General features: G+C 39.0%; 1 protein-coding gene across 2 annotated transcripts in view; it reads left to right on the top strand.

The window, feature by feature from the left end:
* Positions 1–5,386: 5,386 nt before the first annotated feature.
* The window catches only part of rasgef1ba (RasGEF domain family, member 1Ba), a 119,631-nt gene continuing 110,212 nt past the window's right edge, over positions 5,387–14,805 (top strand). For both annotated transcript variants that reach the window (XM_032517187.1, XM_032517186.1), the window contains exon 1: positions 5,387–5,838. In XM_032517187.1, the coding sequence (XP_032373078.1) occupies positions 5,800–5,838 (39 nt within the window). In that variant the 5' untranslated portion in view covers positions 5,387–5,799. The remainder of the gene's footprint in view (positions 5,839–14,805) is intronic.

Below are 14,805 nucleotides of genomic sequence, written 5' to 3'. Positions count from 1 at the left end.
TTATTTATTTCGACAGGGTCAGTTCTAATATTACCATCTGAGGATTTAATAGCGGAAATATCTGAAAAATAATCACTGGATTTTAATCTCATGGTGAGAAGGTGACTGGATCTAGCACCCTGAAAATTATAGCACTTCTGTTTTAGAATGTTGTTTATTTCTTTCTTGACTAATGTTCTAAAGCTATCCGGTCAAAAAAATTAGTTTGTAACAGTGAGTCTAATCTGGTGAATTTAGCTTCAAGGTTTTGCAGTTTCAGTGACGTAGCTTTGCGCGCATTAGAGCAGAAAAGTATGGTATCGCTCCTAATAAACCTTTTATCGCGTCCCACAATATCCTAGAGTCTTCTACAGAGCCAAGATTAATTTCTGCAAATATCAGTGATATAGGATTAATCTTTCAGTAAAGCAGTATTAAAGCATCTAATCGCACGTTGAGATAGCTGGTCAAGAGTGGCGGCGCAAACGAGGCCTGCATGGTCAGATAATGCCATTGGAAGTAACATCTCTTTATCAATTGGATGAAATATGAAATTTGAAAATTGAAGGGATACAAAAAGAAAATCTATTCTGGAAAAAGATTTGTCTCTCTGAGAAAAAGGAATAATCCTTACAAGTGGGATTAACTACACACCAAATATCTATAAGCCCCAAACTGCTGGCCCATGATTTCAGACCATTTGTAACCTGAGATTTTACTAGCACCAAACTCTGTTGTGGAGACCACAATCCTGCCTGTATCATGTGACCAAGAGGACACTTTAAGTGGGAGGTTCCATTTGGCAACAATGGCTACTCCTTTTGTTTTAGCACTTGCTGATGAGGATGCAATTGTGTGACAGAATCTATTGGCTAAACGGCCGGTATCCGCCTGCAGCAAATGTGTCTCCTGTAATAATGTTATGTCAACATTTCTTTTTTTTTGCAAGCCCTGGTGCTGGTACATTTATTTCGGAGGAGGAGGGGGGGACAAGGTGGAGGCTGAGGGTGTGGTCTTGACCAACGGCCACTTTGGTCGTTTGAAAGCCATGATGTCTCTCTCTCATGGGTGGTAAAATTCTCTGGGCGGGCAAAGCAGAGAAAGGGGAGGTAACCTTGCCCCTTATGACCTCATAAGGGGCAAGATTCCAGATCGGCCCATCTGAGCTTTCATTTTCTCAAAGGCAGAGCAGGATATCCAGGGCTCGGTTTACACCCATCGCCATTTCTAGCCACTGGGGGACCATAGGCAGGCTGGGACAACTCATAGTAATGTTAAACCACATAAACCTTATAAAGTGACATTTTCATGCTAAATATACTTCATAAGGAAAATAAGTTGACTTGGACAAAAGCATCTGCCAATGTAATGTAATGTAAAAAGTGAAAAGGGAACACTTCAATAGTCATTGAAAGTGACGGCTTTTGACTGGGAGTACTTTTTTTTTTTTTTATGCGGGCCTACTGTAGGGTTATTTTACGTTGTGGAATGGCACCTTTTCTTTAGTACTTGAAATAAGTTCTTTTTCCCCTACTAGGTGCTAAACAAAAGCTGATTCTTACTCCAATAACCTTGCAGGATAGAAATGGTTGAAAGAAAAGGAACCAACGGTCCAACAAAAATACAGTGTATCTCTCTTTTGAAACTTTGTTAGATTAATATGGCTGTGCTCAAAGTAGTTTAAATACTATGTTACCATTATTCAGTAAAACTGTCTTCTGCTCCTTCTCCAGTACCAAAAAGATTGAAATGTTGCACAAATTCAAATGTACATACAGTATCTGTGTGTTGAGTGGGTAGTAATCTATGTTGAACTGTCTGCTGAAGTCATTTCCCTCAGAGTCCACAGCATTTAATGGGTGGAAGAGATACCGTCTAGATAAAAGTGATAGATGGAGGCTATTACAGGTCCACCAATTACTGCAGGGTTATGGAGACGGAAACAATAACACAAGAGCAGAATGTGCAGTGTGCATGAGGTGAGACCAAAATCATAATCACAGTCAATTTTGGTGTCACTGGTGCAAGGATGTTTTGACCGGTAAGACCTTGACAGACAGAGCAAAGAGAACAAGACCCCATTACATCTTTAAATGGTCATTACAAGTAAATACAAGTGGACAGCAGACAACAAGCATTGTGTATCATTCTAGTATACATCAAATACTCCTCAGCTGTGTGCACTAAAGTAATATTTTACAACACAAAGGGTGTGGTTTCAGACTAGCTGTACATAAAGGAGTTCTAGTATGATGCAGGATGAAAATGTAAGTGCTTAACAGATAATAATGCAGATTTTTTTTTTTTAAATAAATAGCAGGAACACAGGATTTCCTTATTCCCTACTTGGAAAAATAAAAAACAGAGCATTTGAAGCCTTTCACTTTCCCTCAGCATTTACAAAAACACAGTATGAGACATGAAACGTTGCCTGTTAAGAAGCTGTTTCTGCATAGAAGTATTGCGTCTGCTTTGGTCACATTTTGCCAAACAGCTAAGACAATTTGCCCTTTGAAACCTGTGTTGGTTCGATATCACCAGCAAGCTACTTTTGGGAAAACTTAAAGGGGAACTATGCAGTTTTTTTTTATCTTAATTTACCTTAAATGAACAGCTTCGGAGTCACTTGTTATATGACTTTTTTTCTTCGAGTTGATTGGTGCTCGTCTCGCCTCCCCCTAGCGCCTGTAAACCACCCTTGCAACTTTGGGCCGGCAAGCCGCTGGCCGAACCGTTAGGAAGTATTGCGTGTTATTAGGTCTCGCAATGTAATTAATTGCTTCACGGCACTACAAACATACGCCCATTCATGAACCGGCTAGCAAGGTAGCGAGGGAGTTTTTCCCAGTATTGTCATGGCCGAACCGGCAAAAAAGAAGCAGAAAGCTAGGAAAAAGAGGAAACGACTGCCTCACCGAGCGAGGAGTCGAACACAATCTATTCCAAAGCTGTAGGGGGAGCTCTATAGAGAAACTTGTGAGCTAAAAGCAAATAAATGGCCAAAACTAAATAGCACCATTAAGTTGTTTTTTTTAACGGGTGTTGCTTGAATGAGGCAGTACAAACGCTTAGGAGGACTCTCTTACACGCCCAATATCAGGCATTCTTCTCCCCTCCAGCTATCTGACTGCCTTTTCTTCCTCTCTCTGCTCCTTTTCTTTCATAGAATATGCATTATGTTCCTACATATTAAAGTTTATATTTTGTGTGGAATTCTGTGTTAAAGTGTAAACTTAAGTGATTGAAAAAATAAATGAAGAATGACGCTTTCTTGATATGAATCCAAATCATAATTTAAATGTTAACATTGTCACATAAGCAAACTGCTGTTCATGGAGAATAATGTTCACAAAACTTGTTGACGACACAATCTAAATAGTGATCATTAATTATTTAATTTGGTAAACTTGATGGCAAGACAAAATAAAGTAAAACTAAATTGTGCACTCAATGAGGAAAGACAGGATTTGAAATGACAGTTGGTATAACTTCATTTTTTTTGGTTCTATATTAAAAGCACTTAAGATGCAAATAATGAACATAAAAACACAATATTACATGGATTAATACATTTTAAGCATTCTTCTTGTGCTCTTCTTCAGGCGGCGACCCTGGGAAAGAGCAATGAGCAAAACAAGCTGTCAGCTCCAATGGCCTAAGGAAATATTGCCTTGCCTTACAAAAATGTAAATACTGGCTAATGAAGGGAACTCCGGGTATTATGGTATGGTATTAAGGTATTATGCTCTATGCATGTGGCATAGGTAGTGGTGCTGAATGGCTTGTGTCACTGTGTTTTATCAAAACTATGTGCCAAATATATTTTTATCCTATGTTGTTTGTCTTTTGTTGATGTGGTTTTTAATGTAATACTTTTTCTTCCACATATTTGTCTAAAAAAACCCAAAAAACAAGCTGTCACCATTGCTTTTTGCTGCCACTTGCAACTGTGTTCATTAATACTGTATATTGTACAGTAATGAAGGCTACTATACAGGTCTGATCAGTAGTCAGAACTTAAATTATAGTTCAATATGAACCTAAACATATTTTCTCTAAATGTTGTATCTTATTTTAATATTAAAACCTTCATGTAGTCTTGGCTCACCAAAACTCTTCTGAGTGGTTTTGGCAGTAATCCTTAGAATTACATTACAGAATTTAGTACTACTTGTACTAAAAAGTTACCATTTTGTCAGCCTCTGTCACGTTACGCTGTCTGTTCGGTAAATCAATCAGCCGTTTGCCCTGAACACTTTCAGTTTGCAACCTTGGACTTACTGCAGGGCTCCCAACCACTTCCTGAATGTGAAAATGAGTCGATTGATTTACAGGCTTTTTGATGAATTACAAATATAAATTTTCATTTGCCTAACACGCTGTGTGAGTGAAATATTAATTCCAAAAAGGATGTTTTTGTATTACATGAATGCCAACCAAAATCATCCCTCACCGCACGAGGCGTCCCGACCCCGGCACAAAAACAAAAGCTGTCAATGAATTATGAGTTTTTGATGAATATTGTGGGAAAACGACTATAATTTAACAACACGAGACAAACATATGCATCAGTGTCTCATATGATAACAGTAAACTTGTGAAAAATAATCTAATAAAATGCAAAATTGGAAATAGAATATTAAAAGCCCATCCCCCTGTGCACAGCAATAGCTCATGATCCAGCCAGATGTCCTGTGAGCCAATTATTATTCAATAAATGCAACTCAACCAAACCCCTGGTGACAAGGTAAACTGCTAATTGTTCCTTTATAAGTAATACAGTAGATACAGAGAGATATTAAGAGTTAGTTATTAATCCCACGGGGAATTGAAAAAAAATGGGACTATGATGTACACGAATTTACAAAGGCAAGGCAGCTTTATTTGTGTAGCACATTTCAGCAACAAAGTGCTTTACATAAAAAAACAGATAAAACACAACAATAAAAGTTACGGTGCATTATAAAGAAATGAACAACCATTTAAAGAAAGGCAACATAAAAAAAGAAACCTCTTCAGAGAAAGATTGTTTAAAAAAAAACCCTCAGTTGATAGATTACATAAACCCACTTTATGGCCAAATATATGTAGACATCCTCCATGCATCCACACCGCAGCTATTCATTGTAGCATCTTTTTGGGCCCTCCTCACATAAGGGCCCTGGGTACTTAGTCCCCCCCCCCCATTCGACCCCCCTGAGTATAGTTTTACTCCCAGTTCTCCCACCTAATTCAATATCAAATCTTTTTTTTTTTTTCAAACAGCCAGTAAATACAATACAAGTAGTGGAATGAAATAACATATTACTATTTCGTGGTCAAACTTTAAGAAATTGCATCCAACAATTCAAATACCATAATGCATGAGGTTTGATGAAGTGATTTCAGGTGCACGCTTACCTTCCAGTCCCATCTCTGAATGGCGGGGCAACCCCGTCGATGAAAACCACCTGACAACTCGTTGGACCGCCCATTCCCCCTCCGCCCGGCCCCACCTGCGTGTGTCCCCCCACCGCTGGGAGACCATTCACCGACACGGGATTTTACAGGCGAGAGCTACAGGCTGGAAGCTCCACTTCGAGCGGCTACATCGCTCACTCGGCCGGTATTTTGCACCTCGTCTCCGAAGAAAGAGAAGAAGAAAGGAGGGATGCGCGCAGGGTCCTTGAACGCCACACATAAGTTCACGAGGCTGACAGAAAGAGGACTCTCCTGTTGATTCAACTCTTCTTCTCTTCACCTCACCCGGCACATTTCAGGAATATTTCTGGAGCACACCTCTCACATCTATATGGCAAAGTTCCTGGCTGAATTACTGGGATGCACACTTCCAGACAAGGGCACTCCACCTTGTTCGGGGTAAGGAAGCTTAAAATGCACTTATTAGACCCCCCCCCCCCCCCCCCACTGATGAATTCATCATCAGTAGGCCTTCAGATCAGAATCTGAATCAGAAAACTTTATGGATCCCCGAAGGGAAACTCTGTGTTACAGTTGCTCAGATATTAGAAATATAAGAAATAGAAATAAAGAAATAAAGAAATCTAAGGAGTCTGGATATTTACATAGTCAAAGGTATATTATGATACAGTATTTACATAAATAACATAATGAAGGTGTTGCAATGGTGAAAAATACTCAAATCTAATGCTGAGTTTTTAACCAAGGATAAAAAGGCACAGACTCTGTCTATTCACTTCGTAAATTCTCTATGGCAACAGGAGGCTAAGGCTTTGTTCATCAATATGATTGACAGTTGCTATGCTGTAAAGCACTTCGTTAACAATGATCCCGAAGGTGCTCTCTCTGCATACTCACCGTTTCATACGAGGACAAAATGTTTATCCAGAGTATTTCCGCGGGCTGCGGATTAATGCGCATTATTTCCGTCCTTACTCTCCCGAAAAATTCAAAATATCCGCTTATGGATTATCTCTGGCGTTCTTAATGAGTAGTTTGTCGTGACATTTTTACATTTTTTTTTTTTTTAAGTGAATTCAATCCTGGCAAAAAAATGATTTCAGCAGGATTTATAGACATTATATAGGGCTAGTGGTGATTTGTGCTATATTGCATGTGGCAGCAAGTGGTTTTGTGTAAGAAATGGCAGGGACTCAAGCTGCTCTTATTTGGGTCAGTGTGACACACACACACACACACACACACACACACACACACACACACACACACACACACACACACACACACACACACACACCTCTTCTCTGTGGGACTGCAGTTGTGTCATATAATTATACACCGAACTAGTGCTGAAGGGCTCCTGATCTAATAGATTAGTGAATTATCAGCACTTTGGACGGATTTGTTATTGCATTCAATAATCAAGTAAAATACCAGTGATTTGCTGGTTACATTCTTTCAAATTGAACTTCCTGGCTAGAGGTGTTCACTACGTGGTGGGGCTTTCACCAATGTAGCCTACATACTGAAGAACAGTGACTACAAATCTTTGAACTGAACGTAGTAATTCAAGGTTAAATTTGAAGTAATTCGAATCTAAAAAGTGATTCATGATTTCCCCATCTTACTTCTCCTCACTGTAAACTGGATGACTTTAGGTTATAGGCCAGTGGTCAGACAAGTGACTGGAAGCTGTTGATATTTTATTAAATTACTTATGATTGATTAATGACATAGTCAACAGTTTAGTTGAAAAATAAATACAGTAATTCCTCAAATAAAGACCGGTAGTCAATTAAAAGCCTGGCCCCTAATAGTGGCCGGGGGGTGTGGTCAACACGGACAAAAAAAAAAGGCCGGCCTCAAATTAAGGTCAGGGAAAAAATCGTGTGGATAATCTCCTAAGTGGCTTTCATATAATGTGCATTCAAGTTTACCGTAATGTACATTTCTACCAATTTAATTGAACGGATTCAACAATATATTTATGCTTTTTTTTCTGGGTTTGGGTACTCATGTAAAGTATTATTTTCCAACCGGTATTTTAATCAATGTGTTACTCAGCCCAGTGTAGTATGTAGTAACGTACAGGTGCCACTAGATGGCAGTAGCTACATCGGCTGTAACACGGGTCTCATTTAGTGACAGCAGAGAACAACGGGCTTTGACATTTAAAAAAAAGACTTTTAAAGTATGCGGAGGATAACTCGGGTGAAAAAGCTGCGAGACATTTCGACATTGTCTCCAGGAGGATCCAATACTGGAAGAAACAGAAGAATGAGCCGACGAGATTAGCCGACAGGAGCAGAGCACGGCTAGCTAGCTGGAGGTGGGAAGAAAAGAGTTAGCCTGGAGCTAGAAACGAAGCAAGCTAGCTAGCTAGTACTGTATGCTCATATTGTAATCTACCAGCAATACCGTAGTACCTATATTTGAAATAACTACCCGGTACATTTACAGGGTTCAAACTGACACAATGGTGGTGTTTGATTATTTCGGACCCAAGTTGCTCTGTCGCCCTTCTGGCTGATGAATGGTGATATTTTTGCAAATGCTTCTTAAAAAAATGCTCTCTGTCCTCTGGAACGCCACGGCTTTTCATTTAAAACAGTTTATTTAAAAGAATTTTACTTATCAAACAGATGGAATTAGAAATAAAAGCCTGCTTCAAATAAAATCTGGATAACTCCTGTGGTTCAGGTAAATAAAGGCCCGGCTTTTATTCGAGGACTTACGGTAGGTCAGCCCTGCAGAAAACCTTGAAGGTGCAGCATGAATGTAAGAAGTGTTCGACACCTCAGTGTGTTGTACAGCGGTGGGGCTGACATTTTCTCCTTGGTAGTCTCAGGGGTTATAACTCAACCGCTCAGAATTACTGTCCCTGATTTTTTTTTTTCTTCTTCTAACTTTAGCATTTTCCTTGTGAATTACTGGAGAGGTGGATAGATGCAGCTGGAGGGAAGTTTGGCCTTATTTGGTGCCAAGATTAGTGAGTGAACTGGGAACATTTGTATCACTAGACTGGTTTTTATTGTTGCAAAAGAGGCTGTGAGTGAGATTGAGTAAACCTAAGGCCTCCAGCTGCTCTGTTAACTCGCAGTACGGGACAGCATGGGAATTGCATGCACCATAATTCAAACAAAATTACTGTAGGCACAGCAATGGATCTGTGTTGGGGACTAGCTTCACTGTGTTCTCAATCTGAAGTTCTGGAAACACTAATGATTACTACGTCTTAATGAGTGGGGGAACAAAGGCATTCGTAAGTTTGACTTTGGGTAAGACGGTAACGCAGGAAGATACCCCAATAAACAAATGTATCCTTAAAACATACATTCATTCATTTGTTTTCATTTTATGAATGTTCTCAGGTTACAGACATATTTTTACCAAAGAGGAAAGTAACACGGATGAGAAGACATGGAAATTAAACAGATTAGTTGTGTTGAATGATGTTGTGTAATATTGTGATTTATGTCCGTCTCCACTGATGAAAATAATCCAAAAACCAAATAAAATATGTCTTTGTTTCTGTCATTTAGTCCTTATTTAAAATGGGATCCGACAGGCATTGCATAACACCAAGTTTAGATGAAAAAAACGTTTTTAGATTTATAGACACACACACAACCACCAGCCGTAATCCACAATCACCCCAGGATTGTTAATCCATCAGGCATCATCTCATCTGACTCACACGTGTTAAAATCATCTCAGAAATGTGTCCGAGGATCATCATAGTAACTTCTGGGAAAATGAATAGATGACCTGCGCTTTTCGGCTTTACAGTGGACAAAGATTAGATTCACAGACTGTTATATAAAACCTCATTTACTATTCCACCTTTAACCATGAAATTCTGATGACATTTATTTGAGACAAAGCCTTTTTGGAGATGGAAATTAAACATATATATATATATATATTTTATTTTTTTAAATCCAGAAAAGCGTAAGAAAAAAAAATAGATTTCCCTAACATGGGTTATTTGTAGTTATTTATGAGTTCTCACTAAAATAATTTGTTTTATTGTCACAACAAGAACAGCTGAACATCAAAATATATTAAAGTCATGATAAATAAAAAGTATAAATATACAAACTTAAAGACTTATACAAACTTAGTCTTTTTGAACAAAAAAAAATAATCAGAGCGTTGCCAACAGGGATGTTGTAAAGCGTCCTCTGGTGGACAAACTATGCAACGCCAACACTCATAACATGGTTGAGTGACCGTTTTTATTTTTTAAAGATTTATTTATCAGTCATATTTGTCATTATAATTTTTTTTTTTTAATCTGCCATTATAAATGCTGATACCAGTAGGGAAATGCCTATTATCGGCCGCTGTTAGAGGATTGCAAAGGTCTTAGCAGCGTAATTCCGCGAGCAGATGTCACAAATACGTACTGCTGACACATTTCCCAAATAGAGGCTATAATTCCACCGTCCTGTGCATTATGTAAACATGAGACGAGGTTAGGGGCAGTGAGGATGGGATGTTCTTGGTTGCGGTGTCCAGTGATAATTTACCTGTTCTGGGAGGTTCATGCAGCAATCCAGCACTTATTGTCTTTATACATTTTAACATTTCCTTTTGTTCGCTTAAAGGAAATGCTAAATCCTTCAGATTGGCATATCTGATCCTTTTGTTTATTCATAAAATGAGGGTGGACTTCCATTTTATTTACTAGGGAGTCAAGCTGCAGCAGTTGCAAGACAAACATGTTATTTGCTACTTGAATGCAATTAAACTGTTGTAACATAAGAAAATCCGTCCCCTGGGAGGCAAGTTTCTCTTTCTCACCTACAAAAAAGAAAAACATTTCTACTTCCTACGTTATCATTTATGGATTATAACCGTCGACACATTTGTTTTCACTCAAAAACTCAAGTGCATCTCTCCTCCTCTGCATTTCTTTGTCTTGCGCTCACTTTTTTCCTTGCACTTTTCCACATTTCTTCTTTCACGCTCTTTCTTTCTCAGTTACGAACTCGTCATTCACTCACATGCAGCACTGTCTGTTGCCAGGCCTCCCCTCGCCTCTTTCTCTGTATTCTCTGCAGCCATTGAAGCGGGGCTTTTTCATGGCAGGGAGCTTGTTTTTGGTTTTCAAAGGACAAAGAAAAAGATTATCATAACTGTACTCTAAAGGCTTGTCTGCACATTTGAAAAGCTGCGTGCACAAATTCAGAGAAGTCCAAAGAAGTGGTTTTTAGTGGAGGAGAGTTTAAGAAAAGTACGTGGACGTTGATTGTGATATCAGAGAATAAGTTGTACTGTAAGAATACTAAAGTATAAAACGCGCATGCATGTATTCCATGCTCTGTGTGATGCAATGGAAAAGCTGTAGGGTAAAAAAACTCAAACGTATTCATTTCTTCAGTTTACGCAGTCAGTAGAAACTCGTGCAAATACCTGTTTTGTACTCCATTTACACCTACACACACACAAACACTCCATTTATCTAACACAATACTCACTTTTATCATCCCACATCACTAAACTGTCATATATAATCAAATAAGGGATAAAGTGTTATATAACGGTCTGTCTGGGTCGGACTCAGACATGACATTTTTGCTGCATTTCGCTGGTAATTCCACTTCCCCTCACCCCCAGCCGTTGGTATTACGTAATAGCATACGTCGCATGGCGGCCACTTGGAGAGCAGAGGGAAAGTGGGTTTAGGAGGAGCGGGGATTTAAATATAACACACCTGCACTTTTAGGCTCACAAATCATCAGAAATACCAGACTCATGCAGACTCATTTCAATAATACGATAATTCTGCCGATAATTGCAATAAGTCGACACTTGGTAACTAGCTGCGTAAGTTTCTGATTTATGAATTTTGATTGGATCTTGCAAAACCGCAATTCAGCTTCCCCTTCTTACATTTCTGCCACCTAGCCACGGATGTATTTTCCTTGCACCAAATGCATAACTGCAAGGAATTGTGGGCGATATACACCTTTTATGGAGTGACCATCGTTCAGACAAATGGAACGACACTAATGCTGAAGGCGGCGAGATTCATGTGCAAAGGGAAAATGAACGTTTGTGCGTGTGGTTCGTGTTTAAAAGACAATGTTCAGGGCATTATGTTTTCTGTAATTAAGTTCTAATGCTTCATTTGTTGACATTAATTTGTGTGGATTTGTTTTACCATGTTTATGCCAATAATTGTGTTTCTGTAATTATTTGTCACAAATGAAGGCTACGAAGGCATGTTGTTGAATATAAATCAAAGGGCTATTGGTTGAAAATAGGGAGAAGTTGCTAGAATATCAATTGGACTTAAACCAATAGCCTTTTTAACCACAAGTCTTGTTGGTTGTTGGCTGTTCCTCGTACTCCACGACGCACGATCTTTTTAAGATCGTTTACTTTGCCATGTGACAGATTTTCTGTTTTCTCCACATTCTTTTCTGCACATATTCAGAGCTAACCTTGTTACAAGAAGACATGGGTTGCTGTGATTTGCAGTAAGCACTGCTGCAGAAAACACAATGTTCAATTGATCTGTTATTTAAAAAACAATCCTTATATACACAATCCGAGACAGAAAAAACTTATGGAAACTGCAGCTTTTCTAGACAATACAATTATGTGTTGCTGTATTTCAAGGCTGTGACACGTTAGAATGAAAAGAATCCCTTTTGTGCGTCACTTCTCTTGCTACTGCAGCTTGTTCTCTGGCTGCTTGTAATCCTCTGCGTGTCAGCTGAACAACATTTAGTGTTAAGTGTGTTTCACCCTGAATGGTCTGCTAGTTTACCTCTGCTGTAGCACTACAGCCATGCCTAAGTATGGGTACTGAGTCGGATGCAACACTGTCCAGACAATCGATCTTTAATGTGACAACACATTAGGGAAGTGTTACAGCATGTAAGACGGGACAGTACTAGAACAACCACTAGTATAGGCTAGTAGACGTAGGAGTCTTATATTGTGTGGGAGTTGAGGTGATATACTGTACATAAGGGTGCTTTTACCTAGCAAATATCACACTATTGACCTTATAATTTCACTCAGCTAGAGTCTAATGACTAGGGGTGGAACAATACACAGAAGTCACGGTTCGGTTCATTCCTCGTTTTAGACATCACGGCTTGGTACGAGTTTGGTACAATGTAGGGAAAAGCAAAACAAAAATGCCAAAGGCAATTTTTTTATTGTTCATGTCTCAGGGTGTACCACTTTGTATTATACAGTGTCTCCCCTGAGCTAGTTGCAACAGCCTGAAGTATGTAAAGTAAGACGTAAAGAGTAAATGATACATACTCGCATCTTCTCCAGAGGGCTATCCGACAAAACTAGGATAAGGGATTAAGCCAGGGTATTCCAGTTATCCGGGATGAATCTAGCCTAGACTTGGTTGCATAAAAGCAGAGGCACCTGAGTTATCATGGAGCTTTATTCTCTACAGCTCGCCTGGTCCCAACAAGGTCCCAATCAGGATTTATTTAAGGTCCCATGGCTTGAAAATTTCTCTTTGAGGTTTCATAACATTAATATGAGTTCCCCCAGCCTGCCTTTGGTCCCCTGGTGGCTAGAACTGGTGATAGGTGTAAACCAAGCCCTGGGTATCCTGCTCTACAGAAGACATTGATTGACAGCCGTGGCCCTCTAACGCATGTTTATTACTCAGCAGTTGTGTGTGTGTGTGTGTGTGTGTGTGTTTATGTGTGTGTGTGAGATGACTGATGTACTGTATACATATACTACGACTATGTCAACTGAGCTAGTTGTTAACAAGTAGATATAGATATCCCCCCGTGTAATTTTATAAATTAATTTTGCAGCTGCATGAGATGTTTGTGTTTTTTGTTTTTGCTTCATGTCTGCACAGTGCTCCTAATTGTTTGGCACTTCATTATCACTTTTCTTTTAAGTGATGTTTCTTAAATCAGATGTGCGTGCGTGCGTGGGTGTGCTCTGTAAAAAGTACTTTGACTTTGTGTAGAGCCAGCATTCCGTTCAGTATCAACCTTCTTTTTCAAGTGTTGATGTGAAGAAATGAATTCCAAAACGCTCTGGTATCAGAGAGAGAGAGAGAGAGAGGAAAGTATTTGGCAAGCATAAAAGAAAGCAAAAGAATAAATAAACCCAAGGTCATCTTAAAAATACAACTTTTAAAAGCTTTTAATGAAGCAAAGATGCAGCACAGCTTCCACTCCGATAACAGGAGACACTATTGAGTTGCTGTTTTTGAATTTAAACTTGTCACATTTTAAGCATTCAGCTAGAATACTTCTCTTTGCGGTGGTTCAACTTCAACAAATTCACAGCTGATGACAACCAGGTTCAGGAGAGAAATTCCTGCACCGAACCTTGACAGTAGGTCTAATGCAGATCTTCGTTGCAGTAGTGTCCTTTTTAATATGTAATGATATTCTGAAATTATTCATGTGTGATAATTTCCTGGTGCAGAAATATTCTTTCGATACACGGGCTAATTTCTCAGACCACGCTGGCTTTTGAGGCAAATTTTAGTAGAGAATATTTTAAGATTAATGGTACTTGAACTGAATGAGAGGACAGCTGTCAAAAGAGAAAGGAAATGTAATCTCTAATGATAAGGCAAGGAAATACCACGTGGTCCAGACAGAGACTTTTAAGTTGACATAAAGGAGCTGAAACTCAATCTCTCTCTCACATCAGTTCAGGACGTTTTCCAGTTGTTTTATTGGAATCTTTTACTGTGTCATATCATATTTGTGGGAATGTCATGCTCATTTGGGTTCAGTTTGAACTTTTACCTTCCTAGCATCTGCATTTCATAGATAGTGACATTCAGGAGGAGGCAGAGTGTCTGCATGTCTAAAAGAAAGGAAGAGGAAACTAAACCTGTGAATGCCTGTCAGGTTTTATAGATGAGAGCTGATCATCTTACGTCAGGTGTTTTTTTTTTTTTTTTGTCTAATAAATTGGCCTCAATATTTCCCCGACATATATAGTCTTTACATCACATGCATGTTTAGCATTCAGCTTTGGACTGACACACCATTGTGTGTCTCACACGATTGTAAGATGGTTATAAAACATTTCATATTATGGACAGTGCACAACATTAAAGCTTTAGTGTGTAACCTTTTGATATTAATGAATGTCCGTTACATTCAAACTATTGCCAAAGGAGTTGCTACAAAGCTAATTAAGACTATCAGCTCCACAAAACTCTCTGTAGTTCTCAGTCTGGCTACTCAGAAGATTGTGTCGTCCGGTGACTTTTCCGTGTACAACTCGAGAAATTATGGAGAAACTCGAGAAGATAATTACTAGGAGTCCATCATGTTTTTTTAATCTTAATTTCTTTAATTTTAATCTTCTGTCCTCTTGGCCAATAGCAACTGTGTGTGTGTGTGTGTGTGTGTGTGTGTTTGTGTGTGTGTGTGTGTG

The sequence above is a fragment of the Etheostoma spectabile genome, chromosome 5 (assembly GCF_008692095.1).
Source record: "Etheostoma spectabile isolate EspeVRDwgs_2016 chromosome 5, UIUC_Espe_1.0, whole genome shotgun sequence".
NCBI lineage: Eukaryota > Metazoa > Chordata > Actinopteri > Perciformes > Percidae > Etheostoma > Etheostoma spectabile.
The sequence above is the reverse complement of the archived record's forward strand: the minus strand, read 5'-3'. Positions and strand labels throughout refer to the sequence as shown.